Source organism: Sinocyclocheilus rhinocerous, unplaced genomic scaffold (genome assembly GCF_001515625.1).
Source record: "Sinocyclocheilus rhinocerous isolate Xijiao unplaced genomic scaffold, SAMN03320098_v1.1 scaffold827, whole genome shotgun sequence".
NCBI lineage: Eukaryota > Metazoa > Chordata > Actinopteri > Cypriniformes > Cyprinidae > Sinocyclocheilus > Sinocyclocheilus rhinocerous.
Window position 1 is genome coordinate 1,222,118 of NW_015633173.1, and position 17,208 is coordinate 1,239,325.

Sequence of the window (17,208 nt, forward strand, 5' to 3'; positions counted from 1 at the left end):
GCTGGCTGAAAATCGATTCAAATACGTGACGATTCAAATCGGTTGAGATGCTAAACAAATCGCGATTCATTTAGGGGTAGGATTTTATATGAATGTATGTCTGAGGGGAACTGACTGTCTTTAGAAAAGTTTAGATGGTATTATTTTCTTTTCCTCTAGTCTCTCTATAATGCATATTAAAGTTCATATGTGCAGTGCTGCTTTGTTTACAGCGGAAACCAAGGAAACGCTTTAAGCGCCACCTGCTGGCAGAGAGTGAATCTGCGTCTCATTCAGCTTTGCTGTTTCATGCAGATTTTTGAATCGTTACATCCCTAATATATATATATATATATATAGTGGTTATATAAAATTTCCTTTATCAAAATCATCATGGTACCCTTTCAAACACTCAGAATTCTCTTTAGATTATATGCAGGCAAATCCATTACAATCAGTAGCTTTACAAACATTACAGTTATCCAACTAAAAGCATACTCAAATCAAAAGGTTTTTTTTTGTGTGTGTGTGCATGATCACCACTTTAACAAGCAGCAAATATGCTGCCGACCCTGAGATACAAGGAATGTTTGGGCATATTTTCAGTGTTTTTCCCCTTATTTCCCTTAATTCACATGCCATGATTTAATCAGCTTTAAAGGCAGGGTATGTGATTTTTCAAAAACACTTTAGAAAACTGATTCGGGCCGAATAGCAAAACAAACTTGTAGCCAATCAGCAATAAGGGGCGTGTCTACTCGTGATGTGGAGGAGAGAGCTTTCAGTGCATGGGACGGACATTAGCCGAGCCGAGCGACAGAAAGATAGAGATGGCAGATAAAAAAACAAAAGAGGAAAACGTCTGCGGAAAGATAAGGCAAGAAGTAGGACCCGTGTAAAATATTGGATCAGCTTTCCAGTGCTGGAGAGAACTCAAGGAGCGGAGGCCGGCGATCGGACGCCGAGGTTGCTTTGTTTCTTCTCAATAGGTGAGTAACACCGTGTCTACAACAGCTAAAGTCTGACTACACTGGACGCGATCAAACGACCGTTGAAAACCATTTGAAATGTGTGTCAGCACATCATAAATAGAACCCGGCAGCAGTTTTCTGTCGGGGATTTGTTGCGCCGCGCCGCTCACGTCCGAAGACACGGTGTAACATTGGTTTTGCTTTGTTTCACAGAACTAATCGTTGCCTGGGTTGCGTACGTATATGTGGGGCGGAGCTATCAAAATAGGGGCAAGACCCTTTTGGGGTAGGGGCGTGTTTGTTTTGGTGATTTCAAATATCAACATTGGCTACCAGAAATCACTTACTCTGCCTTTAAAATGGAAAACAAATTGCTTTGTCACAGCATGCAAGCGTGTTTGTGTAAATACAGAGGCATTGTCATGCTCAGCTGTCCTTTTTAATTTGATTTCTCTGTCTTTCCATTCTTTTTTATGTATCATGAACTATGCAGTTCAACATGAATGACAAGCACGCACGCTGAAGCAACAACAACCAGAAGCAGACCATGGTGGCGACATTGTTAGCAACGCTTTTGCTATGTATTCTCGCCAGTATATTTTTGGATCACACAAATAAATGGCTTTAAGATTGTTTAGTTATTTTTACTACATTTTCCAAGCCTTTATATAGTTACATTAGATTTATAGCTAGAAAAAGGTTGCTCTACGTGTACGACTGTTTCTGACTAAAGCTTTAAAAAGCAAAGTGATATTAGCTGGTCATTGGAGGTCTGTGATTATGTACCATTACTGCACAGACAAGCGGTAATTTGTCTTCATAATTGGCACTGGCACAAAGACCCAATCAGAGCAGCCTGCTAGGTGATGTTGGCATGGTAATTACAGTCGGACAGGAAGCTTGGCATCCTGGTGGCCTCCATTTTAAGGTCAGAGTTCAACTTAAGTCAGCTTTCACACTGTAAAATCTAGAAGGCTCTCAGTAGTGCTGGGCGGTATGACCAAAAATTTATATCACAGTATTTTTCAAAATTATACCGGTTTCACGTCAGACATAAAGGCAGAAACATGGCTGTTAGCTCCTACAGCAATCTAAACCCACACAGCACAACACATTATCTATTATGTCTAAGGCATGACTATTCATGTACTGCAAGAAGGATTCAATCCAATAAAGATCAAAGGTGAAGTGTGTATTTCTGCATTTGGAAAAGCATTTACCTTTTAAAATTGAAATGTTCAAACTCACTTAACCTCCATGACATTTCAGGGCTCAACAAGCAGGATTAGGATCACTTCCACATATTTTAGTATTTTTTATTTACTATTATAGTACTTATTAATATTTTGAATTAGCTTTTATTTTTATTAGCTTTTTTAATTTTTTTAATCTTTATTAGTATAGTGTATATATATATATATATATATATACACACATACACACATATTAATAAAAATATATATATAATGAAAAAAATAGAAAATAGCTAATTGAAAATATTAATAGTATATAAAATTTCTATTTAGCTTTAATTTATTTTATTTCAGTTCTAATTAATTTATATTAATTAACTTAATTCTATGTTAATTTAGTTTGTTTTTTTAGTTTTATTTATTTACCTTTATTTAACCAGGAAATTAAAAACTTTGAGTTTAATCATATAAAATATATAAAATATTTATATTTATATTTGATTAGATGTATTTCAATTAACAAATGGTTCATTTTTAGTTTTATACTGACACAAAAGAATAATACATTATATGTATTACTATAAAATTGTTATATTTAGAGAGAGAGAGAGAGAGAGAGAATAAAAATTATTCAGCTATATTACATCAATTCAAACATGTTTGTATATGATAACATTCAATGCAAAACATTACAACACTGCAAAACATAACTGAACTGAAAAGCTTGCACATACTGGCCACGGTCCTGCACTGCTCCTATAACAAGTGCAGTTCAAGTTGTTCTGGATAAAAGGTGTCAGCTAAATGGCAAACTAATAGTATCAGGTCTATAGAGAAGAGTTCCAGAGAAAGCTTATAGTGTTCTGAATCATTCTAGACAGTTAAAGGCATTTGTGCTTGTGACCCGTCGAAAGGCTGAATAAAAAGATATTAAACTCATCAACTTGGTGATTAGGTAAAAAAAGGGGGATTTCAATTAGATGTTTGCTTTGGACTCTTCAGAAAGGTCACTGGGTGGCCCTGGTGTAACATCGCATGCATGCATGATTTAGAAACTCCACACTTCATGTTCATTATTCTGTAAGCAGAGCCGTCTCAGATAGGATGACATTAAACGCCATTGTGAAGAACAGCGATGGGGACAGATCGCTCGCTGAAGGTTAATTCAAACTAAAGAAGAAGTCAACCAATCAGAGGGCTGAAGTTTGTGTCCAACAGGCAGTTCGGGGGAACAAATTAATTCTTATTCACAATGAACCCTACAGTTCATCACATGCTTTTACCTCTTATCATTTTTACTGACAATGCCGGAGCTCTCCGACAGCCCCGAGCCTTGAGACCAGCAATTTTAACCTATTATGAGACCAGAGAAATAAATCACATCTTTTTGGAGGCGCTTCCCGTTACTATTTTAGGCTAGATGGAAATTTTTCAGGAAATGACAGAGCTGACTTGGATTTGAGATGGCAGCTGGGCTGTAGGCAGGGGGTTCTGATTATATGGTTTCACATTAAAATTAGCAGCGTGTCCTAAAGCCTAAAACCGGATGTCCTTGTGTGAGGTCATAGTGATGTACTGAGGGTCTGTATATGAGGGTCAGTGGTGTCATGGCTCTGAGCTAGACAAGAATTAAATGTACACAGCTTGTGTGGCTTCCTGTGTGTTTCCATCACTTCAAGCCATTCCTTATCTACTCTCAAGGTGTGGGTTTATTTCATGCACAGCAAGAGAGGGAAAAAAACCTTGCTAAAAGGAGAATGCTGGACCAGAAAAAAGGTTAAAATGTTGCTTTTGATTTTAGGGACTATAAAAGTAAGGGGGGGGATTGGCTGTTTACAGTCCCAAGTTAAAAAAAAAAAATCTATACAATATACAAATAAAGTCATAGTTCACGTTTCCTTAAAAGCTGCAACTTAATTTATGCTAAAAATATTGTAAAACATAATAAATAATAATAAAGTGGCCATTTCACACCATGTGCTCAAGAGAACAAAAATTATCACTTCCAAGGATATTTTGCTGCAAAATAAAAGTGGATGTTGAAGCCACTGTAGGAATTTTATTAAAATTAATATTACATAATAGTGATGCTAATAATGCAGTGTGAATATTAGCCAACTGTCTGAGAATTATTCAGTCACATGACTTCTAACATGCATCTAAGAATTTATTTGGCAAATGTGTTTCTATTCTAGTTTAAGGGCATGTAGTCTTAACAAAAAAATAAATAAACAAATAAATAAAATAATAATTATTATTATTTACATATCCGTTATATAATTTTTAATGCATATTTTGGAAATTTTATTTGCATCTTGATGTTACAATCTAGAATTTTTTTGCAACATCCCAACATTTGCAAAACAAATACATGGACAGATTGCCCTTGATATGACGTTTTGTATGATATCTGTCAGGTGAAAATCATACATTCAATAAGCTAGAAAAAAGCCACATCACAAAGAGTGTGGGGCTAGTCCCCTAATCTCAAATTTATGAGGCTTGTTTCCGTCTCAAGATAAATAAATAAATAAATAATGACTTTTTTATATAGGCCTAAACTCAGAATTGTGAGATAAACAGAAGTAACACGTTATAAAATTGCAACTCTGAGAAGAAAAGGCCAAACTGTGAGATATAAACTTGGAATTGCAAGAAAGAATAGAAACCTCAGTTTTTGTGAGAAAGTTGCAATTACCTTTTTAATCTTTTTATTCCGTGGAAGAAATGGGCTTCCATACACATTAGCCTTACCATACTAACTACTAATAAATAAAATTTACTACTAATTTTTTTGCAGCAGGAACATGCATGAACAAAGTCCAGCGTGTCACGCAGCAGGCCAGACAGCAGGAGCAGCGGTTACCCACCGCCAGCAAAACACTGCAGTTAAAGATATTTACATGTCTACTAGTTCTTCCCTAAAAATCCTCCAGTGGGAGGAAACAAAAAAGTTACAGAAACTAGTTTTCCCAAAAGATCATTTCACAATATCACATGTATGACAGTCCGTGCAGATCACACTTACATAATATGATGTTTCTCAATAGGCCTACTTGAGAATATTCTGACAATAAAACATCTTAAAAGGTTCATATCATCAAAAACAACATCTCTTTTGAAATAGTGTTAAAATTACGATAAAAACATAGCTACTGCTACTAAAGTCCTCACCCGAGAGAAACCCCATTTATTGAAACTAAGATGCAATACCATATCACCCCCATAGAACACAAATTCAGATTCAGGGTTGAAAATTTGTCTCACCCACTCCGAGTAACGATTTAAAAAGCCTTGACTAACATAAGTGGGAAAAAAATAACTATACTTAATAGGCCTGTCACGATAACAACTTTTTGTTGTGCGATATATTGCCCCAGAAATAATTGCAATAAGCGATATTATTGTCATTTTAAACACCGTTTTATGCCACTGAATATATAATCATAATGTAACAGCATAATAATGCAAGAAGGCCTACACGCTTCCAAATGACAACAAACTTTTAATTTTTAAGAATATTTAGATCATGGAAATTAAGTATCAAAATATTAGATACCTTAAAAACTTGAATAAATAATAAATAAACATTTTCTAACAAAAAGTGCAAAGTAACAAGTAGAAAAAAAGAAAAGTGCACAAAGAACTTGTATGGAGATTTGTCCATCTACAGATTTTTCCTTCTTTTCTCTGTAAATTAAGGGTGCACACTATTGCTGAAAAACAATCACTACTTAGCAGTCAGATGTCTGTATGCACAAAGGCACAGATCCATAAACAAGGGCATATCTTTGTAGAAGCATTTTTTAAATTTGAACTAGCACCTCATGACTACACCACGTTATGTACGAGAAGCTGCAAAAGACACAGGCGCAAGTGGAATGTACAAAACATGGTGACATTAATTTTTAAGTAAATATAATGGGCGATATATTGCGTCACCAAAAATTATTGAGGTCATGTACATATATTGTTTATTCCGTGGAAGAAATGGGCTTCCATACACATTAGCCTTACCATACTAACTACTAATAAATAAAACAAAAGTGTTATAAAACAAATCATATACACATACGGTATGATTAATGTATTCTGAAGCATGCAGATGATTAATTTCTACGACCTGGATAACTGAGCAATATGTTTTAATGGGGTTTCGGAATTGAAATAGAAATTCAGAACTAGCATATATGTCTGGGAGGTTAATATCAGAAAGGGACTGATCTTTTTTTTGCAGCAGGAACATGCATGAACAAAGTCCAGCGTGTCACGCAGCAGGCCAGACAGCAGGAGCAGCGGTTACCCACCGCCAGCAAAACACTGCAGTTAGAGATATTTACATGTCTACTAGTTCTTCCCTAAAAATCCTCCAGTGGGAGGAAACAAAAAAGTTACAGAAACTAGTTTTCCCAAAAGATCATTTCACAATATCACATGTATGACAGTCCGTGCAGATCACACTTACATAATATGATGTTTCTCAATAGGCCTACTTGAGAATATTCTGACAATAAAACATCTTAAAAGGTTCATATCATCAAAAACAACATCTCTTTTGAAATAGTGTTAAAATTACGATAAAAACATAGCTACTGCTACTAAAGTCCTCACCCGAGAGAAACCCCATTTATTGAAACTAAGATGCAATACCATATCACCCCCATAGAACACAAATTCAGATTCAGGGTTGAAAATTTGTCTCACCCACTCCGAGTAACGATTTAAAAAGCCTTGACTAACATAAGTGGGAAAAAAATAACTATACTTAATAGGCCTGTCACGATAACAACTTTTTGTTGTGCGATATATTGCCCCAGAAATAATTGCAATAAGCGATATTATTGTCATTTTAAACACCGTTTTATGCCACTGAATATATAATCATAATGTAACAGCATAATAATGCAAGAAGGCCTACACGCTTCCAAATGACAACAAACTTTTAATTTTTAAGAATATTTAGATCATGGAAATTAAGTATCAAAATATTAGATACCTTAAAAACTTGAATAAATAATAAATAAACATTTTCTAACAAAAAGTGCAAAGTAACAAGTAGAAAAAAAGAAAAGTGCACAAAGAACTTGTATGGAGATTTGTCCATCTACAGATTTTTCCTTCTTTTCTCTGTAAATTAAGGGTGCACACTATTGCTGAAAAACAATCACTACTTAGCAGTCAGATGTCTGTATGCACAAAGGCACAGATCCATAAACAAGGGCATATCTTTGTAGAAGCATTTTTTAAATTTGAACTAGCACCTCATGACTACACCACGTTATGTACGAGAAGCTGCAAAAGACACAGGCGCAAGTGGAATGTACAAAACATGGTGACATTAATTTTTAAGTAAATATAATGGGCGATATATTGCATCACCAAAAATTATTGAGGTCATGTACATATATTGTGCGATAAGTCGATATATTGATTATTGCGACAGGCCTAATACTTAATAGAAATCCGCAACACACATCCGTATCCGTAACGCACACACATAGGCCGTTTCTCAATATGCGTTCTTCAGCGATCTTGCGTCCTTGTGTTCTCGCTTACGTCATCATTAACCGTCGAAGTTTAATTCCAATACTCAAGAACGCAAGTACAGAGGACGCATGAAAGTGCCCGGATATGTTCTTGATATCGAGGATGCATCGAGTGCAGACTTGAGAGAATCGAGCCGTTCGAAATCCCAGAAGACGCTGCGGGCGGCCGGTGTACGGAAGCCTGCAAGCTATAAACTCGCTCTTGCAAATACTTGACGGCTCTTGAAAGAAAACATTTATCGTTTTGTTTTGCTTAATTTTAATAAAGTTATAAGACCTGAAGAAAGTCTGCAGTATTTTTTATTGGCATTTTAAAATGAATCTTAACATAGTCATAGTTAAACCTATAACGCTGTAAAATAAAACAATATACAATTATATGAAAATAATATCTATAATAGTATGAAATGTTTTAATAAGTTATGACATATTTGTAATGTTATGTTATATTTATTGTTCATTGGCCGCTGCTTATGCTTAGACTATGCGGTCAGTTAAGCAAGAACGCAGCACATCTCAATTCTCATAAGGATGCGTTCTGTGTCCTCCTTCCAAGGAAGCTTGACAAGACCGGTCTCCACGAGAACGCAAGTCGGATCCGTTCTTGGAATTGAGAAACAGCCTGAGCATCGGCAGCTAATAAGGTGTATTGGAGTGACGTCAACACCCCTCTTCGACTGATTGGCTAGAGGAAGAGCTGTATTTTTGCGTTTTTAATTTTTTTTTTTTTTAAGCCGTTACTGCTTTTGGCGGAAAATTGATCCCATAGAAGCCTCCACACGCTCCGCCTCCGCCTGTCTGATAGTGATGGGAAACTACTGTCTGACCGCGTGCAGGACTCTGGCCTGTTGCATCTGCGTTGCAGAGTCGCTCCAGTACAATTTAGGCCTACGCACTATGCAAAATATTTGCGTTGCAGTGCACCATGAACATAAACGTAACTGCTCGTATAAACGCCGTGTTTGCGTAAGTCATATAGGAGTAACATTTGAAATAAAACAGCAGAATGATTGCTTTACATAAGCTTATATTTCGCGCGACATTGTCCAAACCAAACGCGACGCAACATAATCACAACCACTGAGATAAGGTTGCTTTGACGCGTTTGCGCGCTCTTTCGCACTAGAAACGTAGTCAACACCTGCTGAGTGTAAAAAAAAAAAAAAAAGAGCACCTTCAATTCAAATCCTGATGATTCTCCAGTGGTTTCCAAGAATTCGAGAGAATATCCGAAGGTTTCTCAAGTTCCACCATTTGCTGCGCGACTATGGCTGTGTCCGAAATCGCCCCCTATACCCTTAAATAGGGCACTATTTGAGCTGATGTTTAGTGTAAATGAGTAGCACTAATTCGATTCCAATGTGGGCGAGGCTAATGGGTAATGACGCAGAAATATAAACCAAGTGACCGATAAAATGCAGCCTTGATGCTTGTTCACATTTTAAGAAGATGATAATAAAACAAATACATAAAAACTGCCTGTCTTTACACTTTCTTAATTTCAAAATTAAAAAGTTAATTTTGGACGCAGTTCCTTCTAAATAAGTTATTTACACACACACACACACACACACACTGATTATTTATGTTCTTATTTATAGTTGCCTAATGAAAAAAAAATTGCAGTTACTTGAGGCAAAAACAAACAAAAAAAAAATTGCTCAATTAAAGGAATAGTTTACCTGAAAATGAAATTCTGTCATCATTTAATCACCCTTGTGTTCCAAACCTGTATGGATTTCTTTTTGTATCTGCTGAACACAGAATAAAATATTTTGAAGAATGTGAATAAGCAAACAGTTGCTGGTGCTCATTGACTTCCCTAGTATTTTTTCCCTATACTATGGAAGTCAAAGGGGACCAGCAACTGTTTGGTTACCAACGTTCTTCAAAATATCTTTTGTGTTCAACAGATGAAAGAAACACATATGCTTTTGGAACAACTTGAGGGTGAGTAAATGACAATTTTCATGTTTGGGTAAACTATACTTTTAAAATTGTTTTTACAGCACTATTTCTGTTTACAGATTTTGACTGCTCTTTGGTTAATTAATATAGGTAAAGTTCATGCTACTTTAAGGAGAACTAGTAGCTAGCCCTATGTGAACTTTACATCCTAATTGAAGACCTTATGAATGGCCGGTGTGTGTATAAGACAAACAGGGTGAAGGGAGCGACCACCTGCTGTATTATTTGTCCTTTGCTGTCACAGAAAAGAACAATACCTTCCATTCAGATTTCTCCCCAGGCGAGAGAGAGACATAATGAAAGATAGACTAGATTGTCATTTCCTGTGTTTGCTGTGCTTCTGTAAACACTCAGCGCTGGCACACAGCTGTGACCCGTGATCTCCTGTACACCTCAGGCCTCGCGCTGCTCACATGCACTGTCATTAGAATTGGACTTGGCCGTGTGATGAGTGGTTTGTTTTTGCAGAAAGACAGAGCAAGTCAAAAAAAAAAAAGTGAACAAAATACAATCATACTTAACATCATAGTGTTCATGTTACCATGTAAGTAATTATGTGAATAATGAGAAACACTAATGAAAATCATGTTCTTAATATGCAATTAGTTTGTGGAGCAGCTTGCAATTACACATTGCTGTTGTAATTAATTAGATTCATTGTCCAATATGTGTAACATGAACACTGTAATGTGAAGTGCTAACCAAGAACACAATTAACAAAAGCTCAAAAGCTCTGCATCATTCATGACAGGAAATTAAGGTCTGTGGTTAATATTATTTGAAGAGACTTGTTTTATAAAAATAATTAACATATGCATATGTAACGTGCTAAATACATCATTTTTTAATTATTATTTATCTAAGCTATTCTGAAAGCCCATTAGAAGCTCCCGAGGGAACCCATGGCTAATTAGCTTTTTGTGTCGGCCTACAAATTGACATTGTGGCTGAACAGCTTTATTATGTCTTGTGACATAATTTCCTCTAATTTTCTGAGTGAACAGCAAATCTGTTTCTATTTCTTTTCTATCGATATTTCCTATTCTTTCTCACTTTTGTCTGTTTAATTTTTACTTTACCTATTGCACTTTCTATTGCATTTTTGCATTTGCTATTGCATTTTCTTTCTTCCTATTCTGCTTCAACTGTCTCACTTTGTTGCTTTAAAATTGCTAAAACCGGTCTCTTCCTGTGGTTGTCCAGTTGTTTTATTAATAGGGTACATTCATACCTTTTTGTTATCATAGTTTATTTATGAATCCACTATGGCTATATATATATATATATATATATATAATGGGTACGGAAAGTATTCAGACCCCCTTAAATTTTTCACTTTGTTATATTGCAGCCATTTGCTAAAATCATTTAAGTTAATTTTTTTTCCTCATTAATGTACACACAGCACCCCATATTGACAGAAAAACACAGAATTGTTGACATTTTTGCAGATTTATTAAAAAAGAAAAACTGAAATATCATATGGTCCTAAGTATTCAGACCCTTTGCTCAGTATTTAGTAGAAGCACCCTTTTGATCTAATACAGCCATGAGTCTTTTTGGGAAAGATGCAACAAGTTTTTCACACCTGGATTTGGGGATCCTCTGCCATTCCTCCTTGCAGATCCTCTCCAGTTCTGTCAGGTTGGATGGTAAACGTTGGTGGACAGCCATTTTTAGGTCTCTCCAGAGATGCTCAATTGGGTTTAAGTCAGGGCTCTGGCTGGGCCATTCAAGAACAGTCACAGAGTTGTTGTGAAGTCACTCCTTCGTTATTTTAGCTGTGTGCTTAGGGTCATTGTCTTGTTGGAAGGTAAACCTTCGGCCCAGTCTGAGGTCTTGAGCACTCTGGAGAAGGTTTTCGTCCAGGATATCCCTGTACTTGGCTGCATTCATCTTTCCCTCGATTGCAACCAGTCGTCCTGTCCCTGCAGCTGAAAAACACCCCCACAGCATGATGCTGCCACCACCATGCTTCACTGTTGGGACTGTATTGGACAGGTGATGAGCAGTGCCTGGTTTTCTCCACACATACCGCTTAGAATTAAGGCCAAAAAGTTCTATCTTGGTCTCATCAGACCAGAGAATCTTATTTCTCACCATCTTGGAGTCCTTCAGGTGTTTTTTAGCAAACTCCATGCGGGTTTTCATGTGTCTTGCACTGAGGAGAGGCTTCCGTCGGGCCACTCTGCCATAAAGCCCTGACTGGTGGAGGGCTGCAGTGATGGTTGACTTTCTACAACTTTCTCCCATCTCCCGACTGCATCTCTGGAGCTCAGCCACAGTGATCTTTGGGTTCTTCTTTACCTCTCTCACCAAGGCTCTTCTCCCCCGATAGCTCAGTTTGGCCGGATGGCCAGCTCTAGGAAGGGTTCTGGTCGTCCCAAACGTCTTCCATTTAAGTATTATGGAGGCCACTGTGCTCTTAGGAACCTTAAGTGCAGCAGAAATTTTTTTGTAACCTTGGCCAGATCTGTGCCTTGCCATAATTCTGTCTCTGAGCTCTTCAGGCGGTTCCTTTGACCTCATGATTCTCATTTGCTCTGACATGCACTGTGAGCTGTAAGGTCTTATATAGACAGGTGTGTGGCTTTCCTAATCAAGTGCAATCAGTATAATCAAACACAGCTGGACTCAAATGGTGTAGAACCATCTCAAGGATGATCAGAAGAAATGGACAGCACCTGAGTTAAATATATGAGTGTCACAGCAAATGGTCTGAATACTTAGGACCATGTGATATTTCTGTTTTTCTTTTTTAATAAATCTGCAAAGATGTCAACAATTCTGTGTTTTTCTGTCAATATGGGGTGCTGTGTGTACATTAATGAGGGAAAAAAATTAACTTAAATGATTTTAGCAAATGGCTGCAATATAACAAAGAGTGAAAAATTTAAGGGGGTCTGAATACTTTCCGTACCCACTGTATATATAGTCCTCTAACTGTTCCAGTTGTATACAAAACTTTCTAAACTGCAAATGGAAAAAATGGATAAAAATGAGATCAAAGGAATACACCTATTAATCCTGCCATAAACGAGTCTAAACAGCATTAATCACTGTTTAGATTGTAATTACAGACAGATATATAGATAACATGATAGAATGATAGACAGGATGATAGACAGAACAATAGAATGAAAACTTAATGATAGCATGAAAGACAGAACTATTGATAGACAGAACGAAGAGAAAGAGAAGACAGGATGACAGATAGAATGATAGAACTATACATACAGAACGCTAAATAGATAGAATGATATGCAAAACTGTACAATGAGAGACGGATCGAACAATAGGTAGAACGATACAACAGAACGATAGATAGAACGTTAAACAGACAGAACAAAGAATGATAGAACGATAGAATGAAAGACAGAATGATAGATATAATGATATACAGAAAGCAATGATAGACAGAACGATAGCTATATCGAACAATAGGTAGAACGATACGATAGACAGAACGATTGATAGAATGATAGAGCTATAGAATGTTAAAAAGACAGAACGACAGAAAGAATGATACAATTATAGACAGAACGGCACGTAGACATAATGACAGAATGATAGCACAATAGTACTATAGATAGAAAGAACGACATATATACAGATAGAATATATATTTAGATAGAACGATAAATACTGTAGAACAATAGATGGATAGAATTATAGATAGATGTAACCATTAGTTGCATAACATTTATGGATATAATTTTAATTCCAACAGACCTGTTGGATGCATCTTTATGGCTGTCACACAATAATAAGAAAAAAAAATCAGTTGTTTATTCTCTTGCAGTGTCAGCCTTGTATGAGTCAGATCCGCCCCTAAGCATGAATGTACTGTAAAATGTATAATTTAATGATGCATTTGAATAAAAGGAGTTAAAAAAAAAAAATCCCTATTAAAAACAACTCGGTATTATATTAAAAGATTGTTTTATTCACAATTGAAGTGTAACAAATATAGTTTATCAAAAACCTTTGCTGCTCTTTAATATAATTTATTACATAAGATCATAAGATTTATATAAATGATGGCTGGCATTTTGCCAGAATGAGATATGTACAATAAAAAAAAAAAAAAAAAAAAAAAATATCAACCACTTTACCACAAAATTAATTGCATATATATTAAAAAAAACAAAACAAAACAAAAGAAATCAGACTATGTGCAATGGAATGATTATCAGCAATATTGTACAGTTACATTTCTGAGGTTGTCTCATGAAGAAATAAAGGACAAGAATCACAAAAAAGGCATTTTCTATTCAAGATCAACACAATATTTAAACAACAAATTCTTAATCTGAAAAGCACATCTCCTATTCTGAGTATCGCAACCAGATGCGAGGAAACGTCTGTTCCCGAATGTCATCTAAGAGTCGCTACGGATCCTCAGTCACAGCTTGAGGAATCACTTTCACTAAAGAGACAGCACAAATCGCTATGCGGCGGCAGTGCTAAACATCGTTTCAATTTGCAGTATTATGAATACAGTGAGCGCGATGTCTTATCTACAGTGTCACAGTGTTTTATGACGGGCCTCCCTCAAGATGATGTTACTTTCATATGTTGCGGTTCCTAACTCTGACAGTATGCCGTTCACTAGCACACATACAGAGGAGAAATACCATGTCAAGTGTTGCAGTCACTGGCCTCAAGAGAGGAATCTCTGCGAGGTATTTTTTTTCACGTAGATCTACTAGTATAATACATTGGTTAAAGCACCACACCATGCTAGTTAAGTAGGGTGGTTTAGTTTTGTGTAGTTTTGGGAACTCTGTCTAAATGTAGACGCTAGCATCAGCCCCACTCCACAACAGACCTTAATCCTGCCTTTCAAGCCTCAAATTTAAGGTGTCAAATTCCCAAATGAGATGGGAATTGGTCCGTTCCTCTATGAATTGGAATGTGGCTATGTGAAGTGTAATAGATCTAGTGTATGTGATTCTTTTGTATGTGTGTGTGTTGTATCCAGTGCCGTGGACTGCTTTGCATTCATTGGTTTGCATCTTTTTCCATCGAAATTCCTCACTTGTGCTGTCACACTGTCCTACAGGAATACTATTCCTATTCTTCACGGAGAACCCGAATATACTGATTCACATCTTTGTGCTTTCATGTTAAATCAAATGAACAAACAAACAAACAAACAAACAGATAAAATGATAAATCACAACATTTAGGCCAAAGTATGTCCAATTCACATTTGGTGGTACATTCATACAAATATTCACTCCCCTTTTTGACTGATGCTGCCCGTGTTGTCCTAATAAAACACTTTTCCAATGGATTCGAGCAGCTTCATTGCGGTTTACTCCAAAGCTCCTAAAAGGACCTGGTGATTAGATAGGAGGAAAAATTATATTTCAATGCTGATGCGTTTTATTGGGTCCGCTCACAAAAACGTTTGCGTTCCTTCAAGAAACTGTGCGTTCGCCCGCAAAATTCAGCATTCCCCCCCAAAAATGTGAAACTTTTGCACTTGTTCGCGAAACCTTTGTGCGTTCCGCAGAGGAACTTTTGCGTTCACTTGTGAAACTTTTGCATTTGCTCACAAAACATTTGTTTGCAAAATTTTTGCAATCCACAGCGAAACGTTGTGTTCGCTCTCAAAACTTTAGAGTTCTCTCACAAAAAGTTTGGCATTCCCTTGCGAAACTTGAGCGTTCCACAGAGAAACTTTTGCGCTTGTTCGCAGAACTTGCCGTTAGCTCGTGAAACTTTTGTGTTCCACAGAGAAACTTTTGCTTTCGTTCGCCAAACTTTTGTTTGCGCTCACAAAACCTGCGTTCCATAGAGAATTATTTGCTCATAAAAAACTTGTCTGCTTGCTCACAAATCTTTTGCATTTGCTTGCAAAATTCTTGTGATGGAAATAAAGTGGGAGGAAAAATTAAATTTCAGTGTTTGCGAGCGAACGTAAAACTTCTCGGGAAAACACAATAGTTTTTAATGCATTGAATTGTAAATTTTTCCTCTCATCTCATATTTTTTTCCTATCATCGTGTCCTCTTAGAGTCTCTGTAGTTTCCTGGCCTCCACACTGAAAAAAGACAAAAAATCCCTACGTCTGGAGTAATAAGTTAACACAAAGTACTCTATTTTACATGTCCTTCCTCCATTGATTAAGTAAACAATCAAAACACATTTTGTACACATTTTAAGAAACAAAGTAAGCTCACAAATGTAGAGGAATGAATGATAAATGACTGATTCTTACATCCATTAAGAGGGTAGGAGGGCTGTAGGCCAGTAGGAAGAAACCTTCGGTCACAGCGAAAATAAATACAGCGATATTAAAACTTGACTAAAATGATCAGTAAGACTAAAAGGCACTAGTTGACTTGGTTTCACTATCTTGCTGTCGAATAAAGCCTCAAAACACCGAACCAAACCTCATCCCGAAAGAAACAGACAGCAAGAGACGGCGATGTTCAGTGGATATCTCTTAGCTTCGCTCCTGTAAATGCACATGATGCAAAAAACACAAACAGACGTTGATGCAATTTGATGTAATTACCTATGGCTTTATAACGTGTGTGAGAGGGCAAGTACGATGGAAAATGATCTGATTTGGTCTCCTCACAGAGGAAATATGTTCCTTCTGGGTCTCTGAGGCTCTGAGAGACGTGTCCACAGAATCAGGGACAGAGAGAGGGTGACAGGGCAGCATGCAGAATCCCGAGAAGAGACAGCTGTGGAGAAACACGTGAAGCTCCAGCAGAAGTCCTGGAGGATAAGAACTCTCCAGCCACAGGGGGGCTGCGTCCATAGCTCTTGTCCACTGTTAAAGCAGGTTCAGGAAGTTACGTCTCAGTGGCGCTTTGGGGTTGGATGAAGATTACTTGAGTTGGTTTGCTATTTCTGGGTTCTGTTTCTTAATGACAGGAAGAGGATGGGCCTCCGTGTTGAACACCCAGTGTTCGAAGGGCAAATGGTCGTCGTCGGAGAACAAAAGATACAGATACCTGAAAAACAAAGAAAGAATCTCTCAAGATGTTTCAAGGGCATTTTATAATATAGTTAATCACAGTGAGATTGCCTGTAAGGGTTTTGTGGTATTTGGAAAACATGATTATATACATTAATCAGAAGCATAAACATCAAGGTTACGAGAGGCAAATATTTATCACTAGGCTCGAAGTACAGCTAAACTCCATAAATTAAATAGATTTGGAATTTTTCACAATATGAGTGGCCTTTTCATAAAATGAGCTCTTGTATGGGTTTTTAGTAGGGATGTAACGATTTACCGCAAGCCAGTTGAAAATCGATTCAAATACGTGATGATTCAAATCGGTTGAGATGCTAAACAAATCGCGATTCAATTAGGGGTAGGAGTTTATATGAATGTATGTCTGAGGGGAACTTACTGTCTTTAGAAAAGTTGGTATTTTTTCTTTTCATCTTGCCTCTGTATAAAGCATATTAAAGTTCATATGTGCAGCGCTGTTTTGTTTACAGCGGAAACCAAGGAAACGCTTTAAGCGCCACCTGCTGGCAGAGAGTGAATCTACGTCTCATTCAGCTCGTCTGCTGTTT

At 36.9% G+C, this 17,208-nt stretch overlaps 1 protein-coding gene across 1 annotated transcript in view; it reads right to left on the minus strand.

The window, feature by feature from the left end:
* Window positions 1–14,354: 14,354 nt before the first annotated feature.
* The window catches only part of LOC107743323 (mannosyl-oligosaccharide 1,2-alpha-mannosidase IA-like), a gene marked incomplete at its 5' end in the record, with an annotated part of 101,268 nt that continues 98,414 nt past the window's right edge, over window positions 14,355–17,208 (minus strand). Inside the window, one exon of the mRNA XM_016556492.1 lies at window positions 14,355–16,638. Coding sequence (XP_016411978.1) covers window positions 16,508–16,638 — 131 coding nt within the window. The remainder of the gene's footprint in view (window positions 16,639–17,208) is intronic.